Here is a 21,225-nt window from a genome sequence, read left to right as displayed (position 1 = left end):
ACCCCCTCCCCATCCATCCCCATCCCTGCCCTGCGCGCCACGCTGCACATCAGCAGTCCCTCCGTGCCCCCGGGCTCCCGGGCTGGGGAGGGGGGAGAAGGGAAAGCATGGTCCGGGAGAAGCCGAGCCGGGACGGAGTCGCTGCGGCTGGGACCCCAGGGAGGAGGAGGGGGCGGGGACGATAAGGCAGCCGAGCCCGGGGAGCGGGGCTCTAGGGCACAGCAGGAGGAGGAGGAGGAGGAGGAGGAGGAGGAGGGGAGGAGGCCGGAGCCCCCGGGAGAACCTAGCAGGGAAGCAGAGGCGCGACGACAGAGCCGGAGCAGGGAGAAGGCAGGGAGAGAGACGGCCTCCCGACCCCCTCCATCCTCTCCCCCGGCCCCCACCCCCCGGCCAGCTCCATAGAGGGGACCGATCCGGTCTCCTCCATCCTCCTATTGCCCGCCCCATCCCACACCCACCCCGACCTTCCACCTCCCCCGCCCCCGACGCCGTCTGCCCAAGGAGGGGGAAAATGGGAGTCCAGTAAGCAGGCAGCGCAGAGAAGGAAAGGAGGTGCAGGGAGAGGAGGTAGTGGTGGTGGGTTTGGGGGACTGAGTTTTTCCAAGTGTCACCTCCAAGAGGGAGGAGAGAGAGGCGGAGGAGGAGAGCACTGTGGGCAGAGGAGTGCCCACGCCTTGGCCCCCTCTTCTAGGGCACCTCCAACGGGCACAGAGGGAGAGAGAAGGGAGAGGGAGAGAAGTCAATCACTCTCGTCTTGAGCTTCACTTGCTCCTTTTTTTTTTTTAACCACTTTGGTTTTGGATGCCATGGGTAACAGCTTCTCCAGCATCCCTGCCCTGCCCAGAGGAAACCAGAACAGATGCCACAGGGCTCACCATCAACACCTCAAAGGTAAGGCACAGATCGGGGATGGGGCAGAGCAGGTCGGAGGATCGGCTCATGGGAGGTGGGTTGCGATGGAGGCTGGGCGATCTGGCTCTGTAACTCTGAGCCGACAGGCAACCTGTTGTGTTCATTCTGGGATGAGGATGTGCTGAGAGACGCTCTCTTGAGTTGCAGGAAGTCATTCATCTTGGTGTGGGGGCTTGGGGGCCTAGAGTAGGTGGAGGTGAGGTGGGGGGCTTCCCATGGCGGGGGGGGGGGGTGCGGTCTGGCTCCAAGACTTAGGGAACAGGGTGTGGGTAATACATCACAGCACACTTGTTGGCGGGCTGGAAGTGGGGCTGGACTTCACTGAATGGGATCAGAAATGGGGCTGGGGGCTCAGAAAAGCGTGTGTGTGTGTGTGTGTGTGTGTGTGTGTGTTTGAGTGGTGGGGAGAGGGTACCAGAAGGAGACTTTTCCATCTTTACTTCAGAGGGATAAGAAGGGAAAGAGGCTTGCCTGCAAAAGGTAGAGTTAAAGCCTCTGGGAGAGGGTACCAGAAGGAGACTTTTCCATCTTTACTTCAGAGGGATAAGAAGGGAAAGAGGCTTGCCTGCAAAAGGTAGACGTTAAAGCCTCTGGGAGACAGAACCTGAGGGCTGCAGATGATCTGTCAGAAGTATATTTGACCAAGTCGATCTGTGTTTCTTCCCGAGGGGTTAAGAACCCTTCTAGAATTAGAAGGTAAAGGAGGAGGTCATTGGAATTGGAAAGACAGTTAACAAGATGAGACTGTCCACTTGTCATCAGCCCCCAGCCCATTTTTCTGGACCTGTGATTTTGGATGCCCCATCTTATGGCTTTTTGTTGGGTGCTCCCGATGTTCCCTGCCTCCCCAACTCCTCCTCTTGGCAAAGGAGGGGTGAGACAGGAAAGGGAGAAGCAGGGTGGTCTCGTGGAAAGAGCTTGGACCTAGGAATCAGGGAATCTGGGTTCTAATCCCCACTCTTCCCCCTGCCTGCTGGGTGACCCTGGACAAGTCACCTAACTTCTTTGTGCTTGTTTCCTAATCTGTAAACCTGTGAGCCTGTCTCTTACTTAACTGTGAGCCGCCTGTGGGACAGGGACTGTGTCCAATCTGATTAACTTGTATCTACCCCAGCGCTTATAAGAATGCTCAACCCATTGCAAGTGCTTAACAGATATGATTAACAACAAGTCAAAGAGGCCCTTATGAGGAAGCAATGGCTCTCAGAACTCTTTTCATTCATTCACTCTATAAGATTCCCATCCACCTTTCTCTGCTCTCCCTCTGCCTACTCACGTGGGGCAGTGTTGGTGGCATTTCTGGGGCAGAAGTGGCCTCCCGAAAAGAACTAGATTTGGGAAGAAGAGGGGAATCTTGGGAGAATGGTTGCCGGAACTCCAAGTCAACCTAACCCAAAGCTGTTTCCCATCATTCCTCTTTCTCTCTCCGGGCACCTCTGGGATGATGGACGGCACCCTGTCTTGGGAGGCAGAGATCTAAGCCCCATTCTTGGCTCTGGAGGTCCCTCTGACCTTCCTTTCCAAACCCTCAGTATCTTCGAGGGATAAATTCTGACTTTGTCTAAGTGGTCATCAGTAACTGCCCTCATTTCCCCTACTGTCTCTCCTTTTCATGTCACCTATGTGCTTAGATCCCTTTAAGTACTTGTTATTTACTTTACCCTCAGCCCCCACAGCACTTACGTATGGATCTGTAATTTTGTCGAGATTTTTGGTCTTGATTTCGTATAGATTTTAGTTTTCTGTCTTCTCCTCTAGACTGTAAGTTCCCTGTGGACAGGGAATACGACTACCAACTGTATTGTATTGTACTCTCCCAAGCGCTTAATACAGGGCTCTGCACACAGTAGGCCCTCAGTAAACACCACTGATTGATTAATTGATTGATTCTCAGAGTGGCGACTGGACCCTAGAGGGCAAACCACCTCTAAACTCCACCTGACATGATGACACTTTGCAGGTGGAGGTGACTCTAAGTCAGGGTGCAATGGAAGGATTCTTGGGAGGGAATTCGCTTGCAGGATAAGGCTATGGGCAGGAAGCCATCTTTGCACCAGTACTAAGCAGGTCAGAATCTGTCCCTGGAGGCACTGGGAGCACCGTGACTTACCTTGTAATCCTGAGCTTAGGTGAGATTTCCAAGATGCTTTTTACCATCCACCTGATGTGTGTGTGTGTGTGTGTGCGCGCACACACTCTGGGGGCCACCACAAGCATTTTTTCTAGGTTAAAAAAGAAAATAATGCCCAGAGCTGCGAGATGTGTGGAGGTGGGGGAGTAAGGCAGGTCCTGGCAACGCAACAAGCTGAAGGTGCTGGGAACTGTGGAACTGCTAGGTCGACAGAAGGAGTTAACAAGCGTCACTGCTGTGGTATTAAACCAAGCAGCAAGCCGCTACTGGGGACAGTATGTGCTTTTTCTCTTTTTCTGAACGTGATCGCCTCTGGCCCCGCATTTACATGCACGGCAAACAAGACTGATCAGCTCTGAGAGTTCCTTTAAAATGGCTTGGAGCTACAAGGCAAAGGCCCCTTCAGAAGTCACCAGCTATCGTATAGATTTATATCTGTGATTAGCACAGAAATCTATAGGGTTGGGTCTCCACGTTGGTTAGCAAAGGAGAAGTAAGTGGCCTTCCAATGGCGATATCATTTTCCGTTCGCTCCTGAACATTTCCTTTGGTGCTGGATATCTAAGCCCAAAGGGGAAAGGGAGAAGGCAACTCTGGGCCTCGCCTTTTGGCCCTTGGGAGGGATTGTCTCTCTGGGCCACCAAAGCTGATGAGGTCCAGTCTTCCCCCCTCTCTCCCAACCCCCGGGGTCAAGGGCCATCACTGGATCCTCAGGAAGGAGAGGGACCAGGGGCGTGGAGCTCTGTGTGGGAGAGACCCCCGAGGCTGGGGCTCCTGTGACCCTGTCTCTCATTGTGGGAGACAACTGAAAAGCAGGGTGGCCTAGAGGAAGGAGCACAGGCTCGGGAGCCAAAAGGGCCTGGGTTCTAATCCCAGCTCTGTCACTTGTCTCCTGTGTGACTTTGGACAGGTCAACTAGCTTTTCTGTGCCTCAGTTACTTCATTTGTAAAATGGGGATTAAGACTGTGAGCAACCTGATTAGCTAGTATCTACCCAGTGCTTAGTACAGTGCCTGACACACAGTAAGCTCATAACAAATACTATTAAAAAACCAAACAACTGCCCTAGAGAACCTGGGGCAACTGCCCCACACTTCAGTGTGACTTGCTGCCAAGTTAACCATGGCAGTGCTGAGAGAGGAAGGTCGGGGACTGGGCCGATTGAAATCACTAACTGACCTCCCCGCCCTTCTCTGGCCAGCTGTTGCTCTTGCAGTTTTCCAGCTCTAGGATTTTTACCTGTTCTTGCCCGGCCAAGTGTACCCCAAACGCTGAGGACTGATCTTCCAAGCGCAGCCTTTTCTGGGTCCCTGAGCATCCATACTGATCTCCACTGGGCTAGCCCTAAACTGGCCCTGGCTGCCCATGCTGTCTGTACTTTAGCCAGGCGGCACTTCTTCCTTTCCTGTAAAGCCTGGAACCCCATGTTTAAAGGACTAAATCACCTTGCCCCCTCCCACCTTTCTCCCCCTCCTACCTTTACTTGCTGCTTTCCTACTCCAACCCAGCCCACACACTTCACTCCTCTAACATCAACCTACTCAGTGTACTTCGATCTTGGCTATCTTGCTGCCGACCTCTCGCCCACGTCCTACCTCTGCCCTGGAACGCCCTCCCTCTTCATATCTGACAGATGATCCCTCTCTCCACCTTCAAAGCCTTATTAAAGGCACATGTCCAAGAGGCTTTCCTTGACTAAGCCCTCATTTCCTCTTCTCCACTTCCTTATGAACTGTCCTTGTATTAAATTCACACACTTTATTCACCCCTCCCTCAACGCCACAGCATTTATATACATATCTGTAATTTACATTAACGTCTGCCTCCCTTTCTAGACTGTAAGCTCATTGTGGGCAGAGAATGTGTCTGCTTATTCTGTTGCATCATACTCTCTCAAATGCTTAGTACAGTTCTCTGCATACAGTAAGTGCTCGAAAAATACGATTGATTCATGGATCGATTGTGACACAGGTTCTGTTTGTCAGGACTTCCTGGGTCTGGCTGAAAATCCAAGGTGAGCTTGCAACACGGATCACTTAGGGATGAAGCTAGGCAGGATTTCAACTTCAGAAATGGGGTTTTCCATCTGGGCCCAGAATTCAGTGGATGCAAGGAGAAGGGAAGAAGGAGTAGGGAGAAAGAGTTTCAGGATCTTATTTTAGATCACAGAGGACTCTGGCACTTTGTTCGTCGATCTGAGGACTCTGGAGAGATGAGCAGTGCAGTAACACAGGGAAATTTCACCCTTGGGAATTTTGCTTTCCATGACTCCAGGTTTCAGGTTTGGAAAACTAAGGCCTTTGGGAGCCTACTTCTCCTCCTTGGTTATTCTGAGACTAAATCATGATGATAACAGCATCTCTCATGAGAATGACAGATGAATCTCAGGTTTGAGAATTTAGGACTGAGAACCTGTATAAAGGAATTGATTATAGAGCTAGCTACTTGCATTTGCTCTTCCCCGCCCATCATCTTCCTACAAAGAGCACAATACAATTCCTTGAATGTAGATGGCACTTCTCTTTTCTAAAGTAATTTAGCAGTGGTCATTTACTTCAAACAGTAGTATTTCTCAAGCACCTTCTGTGTTCTGTGGGAGAATAAAATAGAAGAAAAAGGTATGGTCCTTGCTCGCAAGGAGCTTACAATCAATTCATTCTGCACACGGTAAGCGTTCAATAAATATGATTGAATGAATGATTGGGTTTCCAGCATTCCTGTGAGGACCACCACCTATCCCCTCCATTTGAAAGATGAGGAAACTGAGGCCCTTAGAAGTTAAGTGACTTGCCAAAAGTCATGCAGCAGATCACTGGCAGAGATAGGACTTGAAACCAAATCCCCTAATTATGAACTCTTTCCAGTTGGCCAACTGTCCCTCTAGGAGGTGATTCAGAAGATCTGACATTGGGGATGACTGGTTTGGCAGGGAGGGAGAAGGCTGCCACTTTGCTTCCCCAGAGATGCGAGAAGCCGGGAATGTCTGGAGACCAGCTAGAGGCTGAGGGGCTTCCCAAAATGTCAGTGGAAGGAGGTGTTGGAGGGCCAGAGGGAAATGGGTTAATCGCTAATATCACTGGCCAGTGGCAAAGGACTGAAGGAATCTGGGATCGTGTCACCAGGGAGAGGGGAAGCCCAAGGTGAACAGGAAAAAAAATCAAGTGTGCATTCTTGTCTGTATGACTATTTGCAGATATTTTAATGTATGTTTCCTCTGTTACAGTGTAAGCTACTTAAGGGCAGGGAACATGTCTCCTCCTCCTACTGTACTTTCCAAATGCTTAACCCAGTGCGTTGACCCACTCCAGTGAGCAATCATGGAATGTCTTTACTTCTTAATGGACAGGCTTTTAACAGAGGCAGCTGCAGGGAAGACCAGGCTTCAGCAGGAAGGAGATGCTGGTGGGCTTTCCACTGACCTGAATCTGACTCATAGATCAGGGTGAAAGTTAGTGAAGAGAGGGCAGGGAAAAGTGCAAAGACAAATGGGATTTCTCTATCCTTTCTGGGGAAGTTGGCTTGGGCATTGGTGACTCTGGGCTGGGAGTGAGACCCAATCCAGATTGATAAAGAAGGAAGGCAGTATTGTATTGGTATTGATCGAGTGCTACTATATGCAGAACACTTTATTAAGTGCTCGGGAGAATGTAGTAGAAAAGAGTTCGTAGACACATTCCCTGCCCACGCAAGCCCAATCTCACCAAGTGCCTTTATATGCTGTAAATTCATCCTCTAGACTGTAAGCTCAGTGTGAGCGGGGACCATGTCTACCAACTCAGTTGTATTGTACTCTCCCAAGCACTGAGTACAGTGCTCTGCCTACAGTAAGCACTCAATAAATCAGAGTGACTGATTGCTGTTTTCCAGTCCTTTTAAAGCCTCGCTAGAACCTCGTCAGCTTGCCAAATTTGCCAGTGATTTAGTCCAGGGGCAGCTGCCTAGCCCCGTGGGAGTTCTGTGTAGGAAAGTGGGGTCATCTTATAGACCTAGCCAAGACCACTAGGCTCAAAGTTTTCTCTCGGGATATTTGCTTTTCTTCTTAATAACACCCTCATAATAAAGCAATAGTCACCACAGCCTGTTCTAAGTTTTGAATAGTAATAGGTCACATCTTCCAGCTCCAACAATCTGGACAGCTAAGCTGCTAGTTTCCCAAAACCATCAATCAACCAGTCGATGGTATTTTTTGAGCACAACTATGTGCAGAGCACTGTGCTAAGCACTTGGGAGAGTACAATTCAACAGATTAGCAGATACATTCCCTGCCCACTAGGAGCTTTCAGTAGAGGGGAAGACGGACATTAATACAACTAAATAATTTTCAAGATACAATTTAAAGAGACAGGGGGAAGAGTTCTGCAGACTCCATGATGCTACAATTCAAGGGAAGGGGAAAGAGGGAGAACAGTGAGTCAACACAAAATGGAATTCAAAACCAGCTCCCGTCTCCTCCCTCCCAAAGTAGAGCTGCTTTCCTGTTGATCAGAATGGGCCAAAAGGGGTCTAAGAGCAACTTGTCTGTCAAACAGCAAATGTTTCCATTTTCAGGACCCCCTTCTGAATGGATCGTTATTATTGGTGCCCATGTTTGTCACTGGTTGGGGGATCCAAAACTGTTCTTGAGGTCGTTGTCAAGGCAACCCACCTGTGCATAGTGTGTGACTTCTGTTCCGCCAGTCGAATTAGTCATTCACTCCAGACTGGGATGAATGGTAGACTGATGACCCCCAGGTCCCCTTGGATCAGACATTCTTACTGCTCTTGCTATCATCAATGGTATTTATTGAACGTTTACTGTGTGCCAAGCACTGAACTAAGCACTTGGGAGAGTATAATACAACAGAGGTGAAAGACAAGTTCCCTGCCCACAACAGGCTTTCAGTCTAGAGGGGGAAACAAACATAGAAAGCAAGCAGATCAGACATTGCCCTTGTTCCACATGGGGATCACTCTTTGCTCTTTCCCCTGAAGGTCTAGGTGTTGGAGAAATGGAGTCGGCTTTGTCCTTTGCCCAGGAAAGATCCTTTGGGAATCTTGGGATGGAGGTCCTCTCTGGTGGGTGGGGAGTCGAGCCGTATTTCTTTGGGGGCTCGGTCCCTCAGTCATGGCTCCCTTGGGAATCCGATGGGGAAAATCGGTTTACTTCCCCTCCATCTTGACTAATTTGCAGGGACTTGTCATATTCTGACATTCCCCCCATTATCTCTCACACTGTTTGATTTGCCTCTTACTTTCTGCTCTGCTGCCCAGACCGACCTTTGCTAATAACATATAGAGATGAGAAGGAGGATCCTAGCCTGCCAATGGATGGGCTTTCTGCGAGCTTAGCCAAATATCTTTGGAGACAAACCTTGCTTACTCTTCGGATTCCGATCGACTTCAGCAGAAAAATGGGCTTTCTGCGAGTATAGCCAAATATCTTTTGAGACAAACCTTGCTTACTCTTCGGATTCGGATCGACTCCAGCAGAAAAAAATGATTCCAAAGCTCTTTAATTTTGCCTTTCATTCGTTGCATGAGCATCGATCCAGATTTTCGATTATTGGAACACCCGGCTTCAGTTTATTTCTTCCTAAAAGTCAATCATTTCAGATTTTGGCTCATTTTAATTAAAACCAATGAAGTAAGCCCTCTTTAGAAGAGGGATAGGAGATTCAGGAATTCCTGATCTCTTCTTAGGCCTCCCACTTGAAGGTGATCTTTCCCGAAGAAATCATGCAGAGCAGTTTCCTGTCCAGGAGGGGCTGTAAACAGGAAGTGGATGAAGGTGGTTTGAGGTGATTTGCCTCACTAATGCATTAGGGGCCTGCCTGTTGTAAGTCAAAGGAAGGCAGTTTAATTTCAAAGTATAAGATATTGCCCAGAGGAGTAGCCTTAAATGAAAGCCCAGCAGATTTATGACAGCCTTCTAAGCCTGCGTGTACAAAGGAAGAATGAGACATTTGGATGCAAGATAGAGTCCAGCAGCAGCGGCATGGTGGGTGGGGAGCTCGCCGGATGGGGCTCATGCAGCCAAATATATGATGTGATCATTGGAGCCAATGATCTAGTTCAAAAGAGATGGTCAGTCCCCTCGCGGGACAGAGTCCCTGTCTATTTCCCCCTCTAGACTTTAAGCTCGTTGAGGGTGGGGATCGGGTCTGTTATGTTGTTATAGTGAACTCTCCCAAGCACTAAGCACAGTGCTCTGCACACAGTAAACACTCAATAAGTATGATTGATTACTTCCCACCTGTATACTCTTTAATAAATACTATTATTACTATTAAGAGGGGAAGGACTGGAAGCTCCCCTTTGACTGGAAGCTCATTATGGGCAGGGAGCATGTCCTTTCATTCTGTTAAATTGTACTCTCCCAAGAGCTTAGTGCAGTGGTCTGCACACAGTAAGTGCTCAATAAATACCTTTGATTGATTGATGGACAGAGAGATCCAGATGCAAGCCGCCCACTCCCTGCCCAGGGAGGGAGTCAACTGGATAGATTGCAAAGTGGAATCCCATTCCACCTTATGAGGCCTTCTCAGTGCATGTTTCTTCTTGTCCCTGGAGGCCCTCCTCATTCATTCCGGATTGCGGGAGGTCCTGGGCTTCAGGATCCCTGCTTCAGAGTCTGGTGCCAACTGGGGTTTCTAGAGCTTTAAACTGTGACTGCTTTGACTTCGTACAGCTTAATGCCTTGTTGTTATTTGCCCTGAGGCACCTTGGTCACCAAGGACTGAACTGTATAAAGTTACTAAGATAAAAATAGAACTAAGACTCCTAAAAAGGGGCCTGGAAAAGGGTTTCAGGGGTCATCTGCTCTATCCCCTTGGCGAGACCATCCACAGCAGATGTCTGCCTCCTCTTGTCTAAAGGAACTCTGGGTGTAGGGACCCCTCAGCACCCCTCCTTGCCAGCCTCTTCCAGGGTTTCCCCACCTCCCTCCCTGTCAGGCAGCAATTCTTTAGGGACTGAACCCTTCCTCAAGGCAATTTTGAAGGAAATATTTTTTGGCCCTCAGGAGGGTGAAGGAATAAGGCTTTCAGGGATCAGTGGCCTAAGAACAGGAGGGGAATGAAACAGGAAAAGCAGGGAGACTGGTAACAGATATCAACCAATCAACCATATTTATTGAGCGCTTACTGGGTGCAGGGCACTGTACTAAGCACTTGGGAGAGTGCAACACAACGATGCAACAAACATTCCTTGCCCAAAACGAGTTTATGGTCTAGAGGATAAAGGCCCAAGGCATAGAGAGAAAGAGAATAGAGAAAAGGAGAGAAAAGAGAGAAGAGAGAGGAACAGAGATAGAGAGAGACAAACCCACAGCAAAGAAAGTCACTCATGCAGAGAAAGATAGAAGGGGAGAAAGAGAGAACAAAGTGATGGAGAGAGCCCGAGAGAAACAGAGAAAAGCAAAAAAACTACCTAAGCAGTGACACTAAACATATACGTCCTCATCCACAAGTGTGCATTCACCCAGAATGGGTTCCTTCGCGCAGGCCAATCAACCTTGACAGCAATGGGCACACTCACCAGTGCTGCCGCTCACTGATGCTCCTTCTGCAGAGTCTTCCGGAGGTTTCTGGAATGAACAGGGTGAACACAGTCCTGGCTGTGCCAGAAACCCTCCCCACCCATCGCTGCCCTTAGTGCTGCTTCTGGCTCCCCCAGGCTGGCCTCCCTGCCATTGTCATGGGTCCTCTCCCTGGACTTTTTTCATGTGGAGCCAAAGTTTGGGAGCATTCCTCCTAATCTGGGACTCCTGGTCACCTTGAGTATTTTAAACGACTCCACTGTGGCCATAAGAGACTCAACCAATCACCAAGTTTTTACCAGGAGCCCTCTAGGTGTAAAGCACTTACCCTCCAATTTAGAAAAAAAAAGACAGAATCCTAGCCTTCAGGAAGCTGTCCATCTAATAGGGATAACAAGGCAAACACACATGTATTCAGCATATCTAAATGTTTATAAATTAGTACAGTGGTAAGCCATTTATGCAAACTAATGAGGAGTCAGGCTAGTGCAAGTAATGGAAAGTTGAGGCAACAGAATAAAACTGGGTTTGAGATCCTGGACAGGCCGGCACCCAATTTTGATGTTATAATAATAAATGTTGGTATTTGTTAAGCGCTTACTATGTGCAGAGCACTGTTCTAAGCACTGGGGTAGATACAGGGTAAACAGGTTGTCCCGCGTGAGGCTCACAGTTAATCCCCATTTTACAGATGAGGTAACTGAGGTACAGAGAAGTGAAGTGACTTGCCCATAGTCACACAGCTGACAAGTGGCAGAGCCGGGATTTGAACTCATGACCTCTGACTCCCAAGCCCAGGCTCTTGCCACTGAGCCACGCTGCTTCTCAATTATGTTATCTTAATTGATTTCCAGTATCTGAACTAGCTTCAGTTTGGATAACCAGGAACATGAAGAACTGAGATTTGTTTCATCAGCTGCCATCTGTTACCATAATTGCAAAAACGAGTTTGGTGTGGGGAGAGGACTGGGCTCTGGGAAATGGGTGGGTGAATCAGAGAAGCCTCCTGGAGGAACCGGGTCTTAAACTGAGAGAGGGTTCGGGATGGGGATGGGAGCAGGGAAGCTCCAGGAAGATGAGGTATTATTGGAATACCTGGCTCTAGGTTATTTCTTTCTAGTAGTCAGTCGTTTCACATTTCTGCTCATTTTAGTTAAAACCAGTGAACGAGGTCTACTTTAGAACAGGGATCGGAGACTCAGGGACTTCTGATCTCATCTTAGGCCTCCCACTTAAAGGTGACCTTGCCCGAAGAATCATGCAATGAGTTAGCTTGGGCAAAGGCACCGGAAGCGATCCAAACATTAACTGGGCCGGATTGGGAGAGTCTGGACAGTCCTGGGGGGCATCATTCAGGAATAGGTGTCTAGGTTGGCTGCCTAGGCTGTCTCAGTCCTTTGTTTCTTTCTGGTCCAGTACCAAACCTGTAACTCTGTAAATATCAATATTGGCTGTTTCTCTTGTTGATCATCTCCAAGTAAGTCTCTGTTGAGTCAGTGTCCCTGCTGGATGCTGTATGTTGAATCTTTAGCCTAGGGATGTCCATTTGGAGTTCCTGAGGGTCATAACAAGAAGCTCATTATGGGCAGAGAATGTGTCTGCTAATTCTGTGGTATTGTACTCTCCCAAGCACTTAGAATGGTGCTCTGCATATAGTAAGCACTCAATAAATACCACTGATTGATTGATAAAGAAGCCCACACATCTCATCCATGTAATCTGCAGATGCCAAAATAAATCAGGCCATAGTTACTCCGATAAAGTTCAAGGTGAGATTTCTGATGACCACTCTTGGGGTGGGGAGCGAGATTTCTTGATTTTTCTCTTTTAGTAACACTACTGTAATTTGTATTACACTTTTATTTTTCCAGTGAGCGTTTGCATTAGTCAACTCCTTTTGATAATAACAATGATATTATCATCATCATCATTGTTATCATTGCATTTGTTAAGGGCTTACTGTGTGTCAGGCACTGTATACTAAGTGCCTGGGTAGGTACAATATGGAGATGGGATACAATTTCTGTCCCATGTGGAGCGTTCTCGCTACACATCCTTACTGAGGTAAAGAGAAGCCGTTCGTATTTCAGAGATATTTTACAGATGAGGAAACCGAGGTAAATTGACTTGCCTGACACCACACAGTCAGCAAATAGCAGAGTTGACCCAGAACCCAAGATCCTCTCATGGCAACACCCCCCTGCCCTTTCCAGTAGGCCACACTGCCTCATTTTCCATTCCTCTTTCATGGCTGTTACACTTGATCCTAATCCCCCATCTCAGCAGTCTAGGTCAGTATGTCAGAGTCAGAACACTAGGTCAGGGAAAGAGGATGGGCCAACAGGCTCTGATCCTAGGCCAGAGTTGGGGGACCCACCCCTCTTTCCTTCTTTTTTGTGCTCTGGTCAGTGACCCCTGACATCAGACGGTGCTCAGAAAGGTATATAGTGCACAAAAAGGGGCTGGTTCTCTTTTGGGAGAGACCTCAAACCCAAATGATCGAACTTAGAGAAGGGTATCTTAAGCAGTTCCTCTTTTGTGCATCTAAATGGAAACTTTCTCAAAGGAAGGCACAACTCTGCTGTTCCTCGCTCTGAGAGATACCTCCACTAATGATGCATTTCCACCATGCTTCTTGTTGCCTCACTCTTGCCCACCTTTTCTGCACTAAGCTTCTGACCTTAGCCTGCTTTTTTAATTTTGCACTAAACCTCTGCCCTTTGCCCTTCCTGTCTAGTCTGTGGGACTGTCAGTCTTAGAGGACAAACTCCCTGAAGTCAGGCAGGGATCACACATGGCTTGCAACTCCCTACAGACTCCAGCACCTGGTTCGGCACCCAGAGAGGGTTGACTGACTGGCTGTTGACAGCTCAGTTGAGGATTTTAATGGCCCAGCACAGGGCCTCCTAAGCCTCTAGTGCCAGGCTGGAGCTTGGAGGGGTTTTTGATGCTTTCCACGTCTGCGGGCTCAAGCTCTGGCTGTTGGAGCCAGCCAAAATATGAAGTTCTTGTTGTGGTTTGCTCATATCCGCTGGATTGTTTTGAGCCTTCAGTGTGAACAAAAGTTTTTTCCAAAACCTCCCCAGTATGTGGCCAGGGGAGAAGCTGCCGGGTTGGTTCCTAGGGTGTATCGATCAATTAATCAGTGGCATTTATTGAGCACTTACTGTGTGCAGAGCTCTATACTAAGCACTTGGGAGAATAAAATACATCAGAGCTTACACTTTGGAGGAGGACAACACCCTGGTGGGCTGAAGGCTGGGAGCACCAAGAGGACTGGGGATTCTGGTCTCGAAGGACAAGCCCATGTGAAACCAGATCTTGAACCACCAAGTAGATTATATGTTTTGGGCCAGAACCTGAAGACCTTAGAAGACAGATGCCAGCAAATGAGGTTATATAAAAATGGAAAATTCACCCTGTCTCCACTGCCATTCATTGGAGTTAGGATTTGGGGATATACAGGATGAGCCAGAGCCATAAGATCTGTCTTCTGGGTGAATCTTGGGGCACTAGATGCAGAGAAACGCCCAATGCCCTGACTACTGCATCTTTGTCACTGGGGTCTAGTGGAGAGAATGTGGGGTGGGGAATCAGGAGATTTGGGTTCTAGTTCCAACTCTGCCTTCTCCTGCTGTTAAGCAACTCTGGGTGAGCCACTTAACCCCTCCATGCCTCGGTTTCCCTGTCTGTAAAATGATATGACTGCTGGGAGAACAAAATTGTAAACTTATCGTGGGCGTGGAAAGTGTCTACCAACTACGTCATATTGTATTCTCTTGAGCGCTTAGTATGGTGCTCTGCACCATAGTAATCCTCAATAAATACCATTGATTAGTTAACTAGATGGAAAAATGAAAGTGCCGTGCAAATTTGACTTGCTCTGTCTGGGTCAGATCATCCTCAGGGCACAGCGAGCAGAGGCTGGGATTGTGGGTCTCCTGAGGGTTTGAAATGTTGAATTTCCCTCAGCTTCTCCTAATCCCTCAGGCCTCCAACCAGACCTCAGGTGGGACCAGGTCCTACCTTCCCCACAGTCATGAGAGGCCCCTCTTCCACAGCCAGCTCCCTGCTCCAGGCTGTCTGCAAGATGTTACTGAGCCCACGTCACCAGCATTCTTGTTTCTCTTCTGGGCTCAAGAAGGAGTCTGGGGCACTGCCCTGCATGCTCCCATAGCTGGTTCCCTTGTGTCCTGCTAATCCAGTGAGCCTGCTCCATCTGACGAAGCTTGGCGGATGGGTGGAAGAGCGGGTGAGGGGCTGCCCGCAGCCCTGGGCTGGAGCATTCCTCACCCAACTTCCTACCTGCCCGCCCTGGTGCCCGGGATCCATCCCACCTCCGGCCCCATCCTTTGGCACTCTCACTCACCTTCTGAAAACCCCCGGTGCAGAGGCAGAGCAGCCACGCCTGTTCCGAGGGGCTCCTCATCGCATGCTGATGAGGAGCCCGTTAAAAGTGTCTGGCAGAGCCCATCAGAAGCAAAAAAGCCAAGAGAAAGCAGCTTGATCCTGAGCGATTCCAGCAGCCGGAAGGGGTGCGTGCGTGGGGGGACGGACTGTGGGAGTCACGGTGACATCACCTCCAGCTTCAGCCCCGTTAATGAGCTCAGCTCCGCTCAGCTGCACCTTTGATCTTGGCATTTTCTCCCTTCTTCTTTCGGGAAAAGCAAGGGGGTGGCAGCGGTGACTCAGTCAGGGGAACACCCACGCTCCTCCTGCCTGGCTGGCGAGAGTGCCATTCCATCCCTCTCTCCCTTCTCCCTCTCCCTGGCTCCTGAGCCCACAAGCCACTCCCAGCTGCCCCTCTCCTCTTACATCCCTGCCCCATGCTCAGATCAGAGGAGACCATCGGTCTCCCCTTCCAGGAGTTTTGGGGGGAGGGACTGTTTGCCCGCTGAAGCCTCCCTCCTGACCCCTCGCCCGGAAACGCAGCTGGCTTTAGAATAGGTGGGTCGGTAACCCAAGCCCGGCACCGTGTTCAGGGGTGGGACGAGATAGCCATGTGCCTGTGGTAGTGGATTAGTCTCCTTCCTGCCCAGAGACGGGGCTGAGCGAGATGACCTCCCACTCCTAAGAGATCCGGAGTCCACCTATCTGCTTCCCTCAGACATCCGGTAACTCGGAAGTGGTTTGGATCTGTGGTTGCACTGAGACCAGGGTTAGGGGCAGGGCCTTTCTTCAGGGAGGTGGCTGGTGAGGTGGTGTGTGTGGAAAGTGAGGATGGAGGGGCAGATTTCACTTTGGATGCACCTTGTAAGATGGAAGAGTTGGAGTGGGAAGACAGAGGAGTGCCTTCCAGGGATGACTGAAACAGAACGTAAAATGTGAAGTACCCTGAAAGACGGTCACTTTTGGTTGAACTCCAAATCTAGTCTTTGTTTTGGCCCCTCATTCCCAGGAGCTCCATTCCCCTTCCCTCTCGGCTGCTCTGGATTTTCTTTACTGGAAAGTGGTAGTGGGGGTGTCTGGAACTTTCAGGGGGTCGTGGCTTTGTGAAAGTTTGGTAAAAAGCTGCCAGGAACAGACTGGGGGGCGGTCTGAGAACAGGCTTTCACAACCCTTCGTGGGGTGGGCGGGATACAGGCCACTTGTTCAAACAGCAACTCAGACATCTTTGCTCCATCTGAAAGAAAGAAAACAAGGTGACTCCAAAGGGATGCTGACCAGATAAGAGCTTCAGTATCAACCCCCATCACACCACAAGACAAAGAAAGGAGGAAAAGGTCTCCTTTCATGTTAAAGACAAACCCCAGCTGAAAACCCCAACCTCTCCTTTTTCACTACTATCTTTTCAGGTGTTTGGGGCCAGATGAATTTCTTGGGAGGCTACACTCGTTTCGTTTTCAAGGCAATGCAAATCCAGGCCGGGGAAGGCCTGGAGTTGCGCATCTCATTTAGCTGGGTTGCTTTAGCAACACCAGGCAGGATGTAGATAGTCTCCTTGGTAACACTTCCTAAGTGCCATGAGAATAAAGATGGTAATAAACATGGAAACCGGTCACACCGTGTGTCAGATTCTGTTGCCGAATCTTTTTATAGAACCAGACGGAATGATGAACGGGGGGAGAGAGGAGAGATATCAGGGGAAAACTTGGTTTTGTACATGTCGGTGTGTTGTCTGTTTTTGAGAAAGTATACCAGACCATAGGTCTAATGAGCATGTTTACTGTCCCCCAGAGGGTCCACACCGCAGCCCTGTGAACCGAGCCAGGCCTCCTTCTCTTCAAGTGTAGACTGTGTACCTCTACACTGTAATCTTTTTATGGGCAGGGAACCTGTTTACCACCTCTGTTGTAGCTTACTCTCCCAAGCACTAAGTAAGTGCAATGTAGCATAGTGGATAGAACATGGGCCTGGGAGTCAGGAGGATCTGGGTTCTAGTCCCGGCTCTGCCACTTGCCTGCTGTGTGACCTTGGGCGAGTCATTTAACTTCTCGGTGCCTCAATTACCTCATCCGTAAAATGGGGACTACGTCTGTAAGCCCCAATGTGGGAGATGGACTATGTCCAATCTGATTACCTTGTATCTCCCCCAGGGTTTAGAGCAGTGCCTGGCACATAGTAAGTACTAAGAAATACCATTTAAAAAAAATACCATTAATGCTGATGATACTGATGATGAAGGATCTCTTTCATATGGGGTCCTCTCTTTAGATTACTAAACAGGACTAGGTTACTGGTCACCTCTGTTCTCCGGGCTCATTCCACTTCACAGCGGAGCTATTCTTAATTCCAGTGTTTAGGATTAAGAATACAGGAAGTGCACACAAGAAGTGCTCAGTAAGTACTATTGTTTGATTATAACAGAAATACTCTAAAGTCAGATTATCATGGTCAAATGGCAAGACCATTTTTTAATCTCCCATTCATCTACTTCCAAGTTGCTCAAATTAAAGTACAAATAGAAAAATAGCAGCTCTTCCTACCTCACTACCAGCCAGTTACTATTGTCCCCATTTACATCTGGGAAACTGAGGCCCTGAAAAAGGAGATATCTTATGAGTGTCACCTCCTGTTTCTTAACCCTGTAGTCCCCACATTAAACATCTCTGTCAGCTCCAGATAAGAAGCCCAGGGATATGTTTACTGAGGCCAGTGGTAGGCAGGGGGTTAGACTGCTATATCTCTGTGCTGGTTTGGTCTAATTTGGCCCGGAAGCAGGAGATGACTGACTGACTTTCAATATGCCTTCCAGGCCTAGATTTCTGTTAGTGGTCAGCCTTCACATTTTCACTGTTGGGTGGGGCTGATTCCTGGACCGGCTGTTCTCTCCTTGCCTTCCATCGCTCCTCTAACATTTGCTTCCTTCAGGAGCAGGTAATCAAAATGCTCTGGGGCACAGATAGGATTTCAAGCCAGCCCTTGGCTAGGGCTCTGGAGATCTAACTTCATCTCCAGGGTTTATTAAAAGATGCTTATCTGCAGTCATTACTGAAATCCTATGGCTCCAGCTAAATGAGCAGGTGTGAAGAGAAAGAGAGAGAGAGAGCGCAGAGAGAGGAAAAGAAAGAAAATGATAGAGAAGGAGAGAGAGAAGAGAGGAGGAGGGAAAATTACTGCTAAAGGGCCTCTGCAGAACCTGGCCAGCCTGCTGTGGTAGAAGAGAATTTCCTGGGAGAAATGAAGCAGTCCACTCTAGTGAACTGGCCAGATGGATAGAAGGCAGAGCTCCTGAGTTCTCTTCCCAGGCTTGGTGACCTTGGGGAAGCCAGCCAACCTGTCTGTGCCTCCATTTCTCCTCCACAAATGGGGCTCAGCGCCTTGTACTTGAACATGTTTCCTGAAGGGCAAAGCCAGACCTGGGAGTCGGGGACTGTGAGGCCCCGAACGCTCCCTGGCAGGGGCTCCTCGCCCCCTCTCCCCTCCCAGGAGTTGTGCAAAGTTCAGGCCGATAACAACGACACGTCTTTCCAAGGAGATTTCAGCAGAAAACAATTAGTCTCGGACTTTCTCCATCTTCATGCCAGGCCTACGTCAGACTCTCTTTTCTCCACACCAGTGCTAATCTACCCCAGGCCTGGCCCTCCAGGAGGCTGAAACTGGCTGGTGGCCTTTACAGAGGAGGGTCTGTGTAAGAACTGTGTGCTGCTAGGGATCCAGCTCTCCCAGGATACACAGTTTTTGGTGCCAAAGAAGCCTCCGCTGTCTCTCCTCCCGGGATAAGAGTGCAGGGCTGTGTGTCAAAATGGAAGACCTTCTGGAATGAGGTGTTCTGGATACACTTCATCATCGTTATCAGTGGTACTTATTGAATGCTTACTGTGTGCAGAGCACCATACAAAGCCCTTGGGAGAATGCAACAGAGTTGGCAGACATGTACCCTGCCCACAATAATAATAATTATTATTTTTATTAAAAATTACTACTACTAATAATTGTATTTCTTAAGCATTTACTCTATGTCAAGCACTGTCCTAAAGACTGGTGTAGGTATAAAATCACCAGGTCCCCCGTGGACCCCTAAATAGGAGGGTGAACAGGTATTGAATACCCATTTTGCAGATGAGGGAACTGAGGTACAGAGAAGTGAAGTGACTTGCCCAAGGCCACACAGCAGGCAAACGGTGGAGCCGGGATTAGAAAGCAAGGCCTCAGATCCCTCGGCCCGTGTTCTTTCCCCTAGGCCTTGCTGCTTCCCTTACAGTCTAGACTTCTTCTAAGTTATGAAATGATCCTCTTCAGGCACCGTGCTGCTGCAGTTTGAATCCTTAATCTCTAAACTGGAAACGTGGGCAGCGTGAGAGGTGCCTGAGGCTAAGGAGCAGGATACCCAGTTCGGGAGGCCAAGGGGCAAATAAGGTAGCTATTTCACCTGGAACCGGGAATGTGGCACCATGAGCCTTGTTTAGACTGTGAGCCCGTTATTGGGGAGGGATTGTCTCTATCTTTTGCCGAATTGTACATTTCACACGCTTAATAAATATGACTGAATGAATGAATGAGGTACCACCAGAGGTCAACTGGTATTGTAAGGCTTGTGGTCAGGTGCCCAGAAATTGTTCAAGCTGCTTCTCTTGCTCAGAAGTTATAGGGACAACTGGGTTTGACGGCAGACCAGAGGTCAGAAAGTCACTAAGGTCATTTCTCAGGGGACAAAACAGATTCCACGATACCAGATTCCAAGGCAACATAGATACCAAACGCTTAGTACAGGGCTCTACAATTGCACGTGGTAAATCGTAGAAGTCTCCTCTTTCTGAGTGTCTTCCTTCTTTTTATAGTAGTTGTAATCTTCTTTTTTGAGCACCCCCAGAATACAATGGATTGTACTAAGCACTTGAGAGAATACAGTAGAGTTGGTAGACACAGTCCCTGCCCTCCAGAAGATTACAATCTAGCTGGAGAGGGAGACACTAAAATAAAATACATATAAGAAGAAGTAGTAGATTTTAAAGACAGGTATGTAAGTGCTGGGGTGGGGGGAGGGGTGTCTCACTTTGTTCTATTTTATTATTGTTGATTCATGGGCAGTTTACAAAGTGATAATTCCCCAAATTGATGTTCTCTTCCTAGTGCAATAAATATTTAACACCCCTGTCTGCTGTCATTAGATTCTTTGCAGACCTTGTTAGAAGAAGTGAATAAAAAGTCAGACAATATGTTTAGTAATTCTCTTGGGAGAGATGTGTCAAGAAAGTGTGGCATCGAAGAAACCAGGGAAAACTGTTTTCAAAGTCCTCTAGGTGATTCTTTATCAGGCAAGTACGGGTTATAATGCTCTTATGTATTGGGTATTGATCCCAGCAATTCATTCATTCATTCAATTGTATTTATTGAGCACTTACTATGTGCAGAGCACTGTACTAAGCGCTTGGAATGGACAATTCGGCAACAGATAGAGATAGCAATAGTCTCTCCACTCTCTTGATCAGTCGCATTCCTATGCTTTCTGGATAGTCTATGGAGAAGAGGGCTTTTCAGTAAGCTATCTGAACCGGGGATAGTCCTAGTCTTACGTATATTAAAACAGGTTTCCCTGAGACCCCCTTGGATGCCTGTTCAATTATTCAAAACATCCAAATGAACTTTTGATATAGTATTGGAATTAAGAGTGGGTTGATGTGTGTGTGAGAGAGAGAAAAAGAGAAAGATACAAGCAGAAACACAGGCAGACATAAAAGGAAAGGACAGGAGCCCTGAAATTTGCAGAAAAGTGACTTGAAAGGCTACTGTGATTTCCTGCATGCTCTTGGACTCTTCCCTGGCCACCGTCTTCCCTCCCACCACGGAGGTCACTGCTCCTAGCTTGCTCCTGAGGGCTTTTGAACTCCTCCATTCCCAGTGAGACTTGAAGCCTTTATTGTGTTCTTGTCTGTGTCATATTTTATTTTTTCATCACTCCTGTTTATCTGTCTTCAATCCATTCTCCCCACTTAAACTTTTAGAATGGGTTTCCCATGAGGGACAGAGACCCTGTATAATTTTTTTAATGGTATTTGTTAAGTACTTACTTTGGGTCAGGCACCTTACCGGGGTAGATACAGGGTAATAAGTTTGGACACCGTCCATGTCCCACATGGGGCTCACTGTCTTAATCTCCATTTTACAGATGAGGTGACTGAAGCACAGAGAAGTTAAGTGAATTTCCCAAGGTCACACAGCAGACAAGTGGTAGAGCTAGGATTAGAACCCAGGTCCTAATGACTCTCAGGCCTGTGTTCTACCC

At 48.4% G+C, this 21,225-nt stretch overlaps 1 protein-coding gene and 1 long non-coding RNA gene across 3 annotated transcripts in view; one reads left to right on the top strand and one right to left on the bottom strand.

Annotated features, from left to right (window-relative positions):
• The first annotated feature begins 401 nt into the window (after positions 1-401).
• Positions 402-21,225, top strand: part of NEURL1 (neuralized E3 ubiquitin protein ligase 1) — a 137,974-nt gene continuing 117,150 nt past the window's right edge. The window contains exon 1 of one of the 2 annotated variants that reach the window (XM_029080823.2): positions 402-891. In XM_029080823.2, coding sequence (XP_028936656.2) covers positions 802-891 — 90 coding nt within the window. In that variant the 5' untranslated portion in view covers positions 402-801. The remainder of the gene's footprint in view (positions 892-21,225) is intronic. The other variant, XM_029080821.2, reaches the window with a different exon arrangement.
• On the bottom strand, positions 7,939-15,186 carry LOC114817294. The gene is made up of 3 exons (XR_003765153.2): positions 14,929-15,186; positions 10,559-10,607; positions 7,939-8,787 (listed from the first exon to the last, which is right to left on the bottom strand). It is a non-coding gene; the product is annotated as an uncharacterized LOC114817294 (long non-coding RNA).

The sequence above is a fragment of the Ornithorhynchus anatinus genome, chromosome 16 (genome assembly GCF_004115215.2).
Source record: "Ornithorhynchus anatinus isolate Pmale09 chromosome 16, mOrnAna1.pri.v4, whole genome shotgun sequence".
Lineage (NCBI taxonomy): Eukaryota > Metazoa > Chordata > Mammalia > Monotremata > Ornithorhynchidae > Ornithorhynchus > Ornithorhynchus anatinus.
Note: the sequence above shows the minus strand (reverse complement) of the source record. Positions and strands in the feature narration are given on the sequence as shown.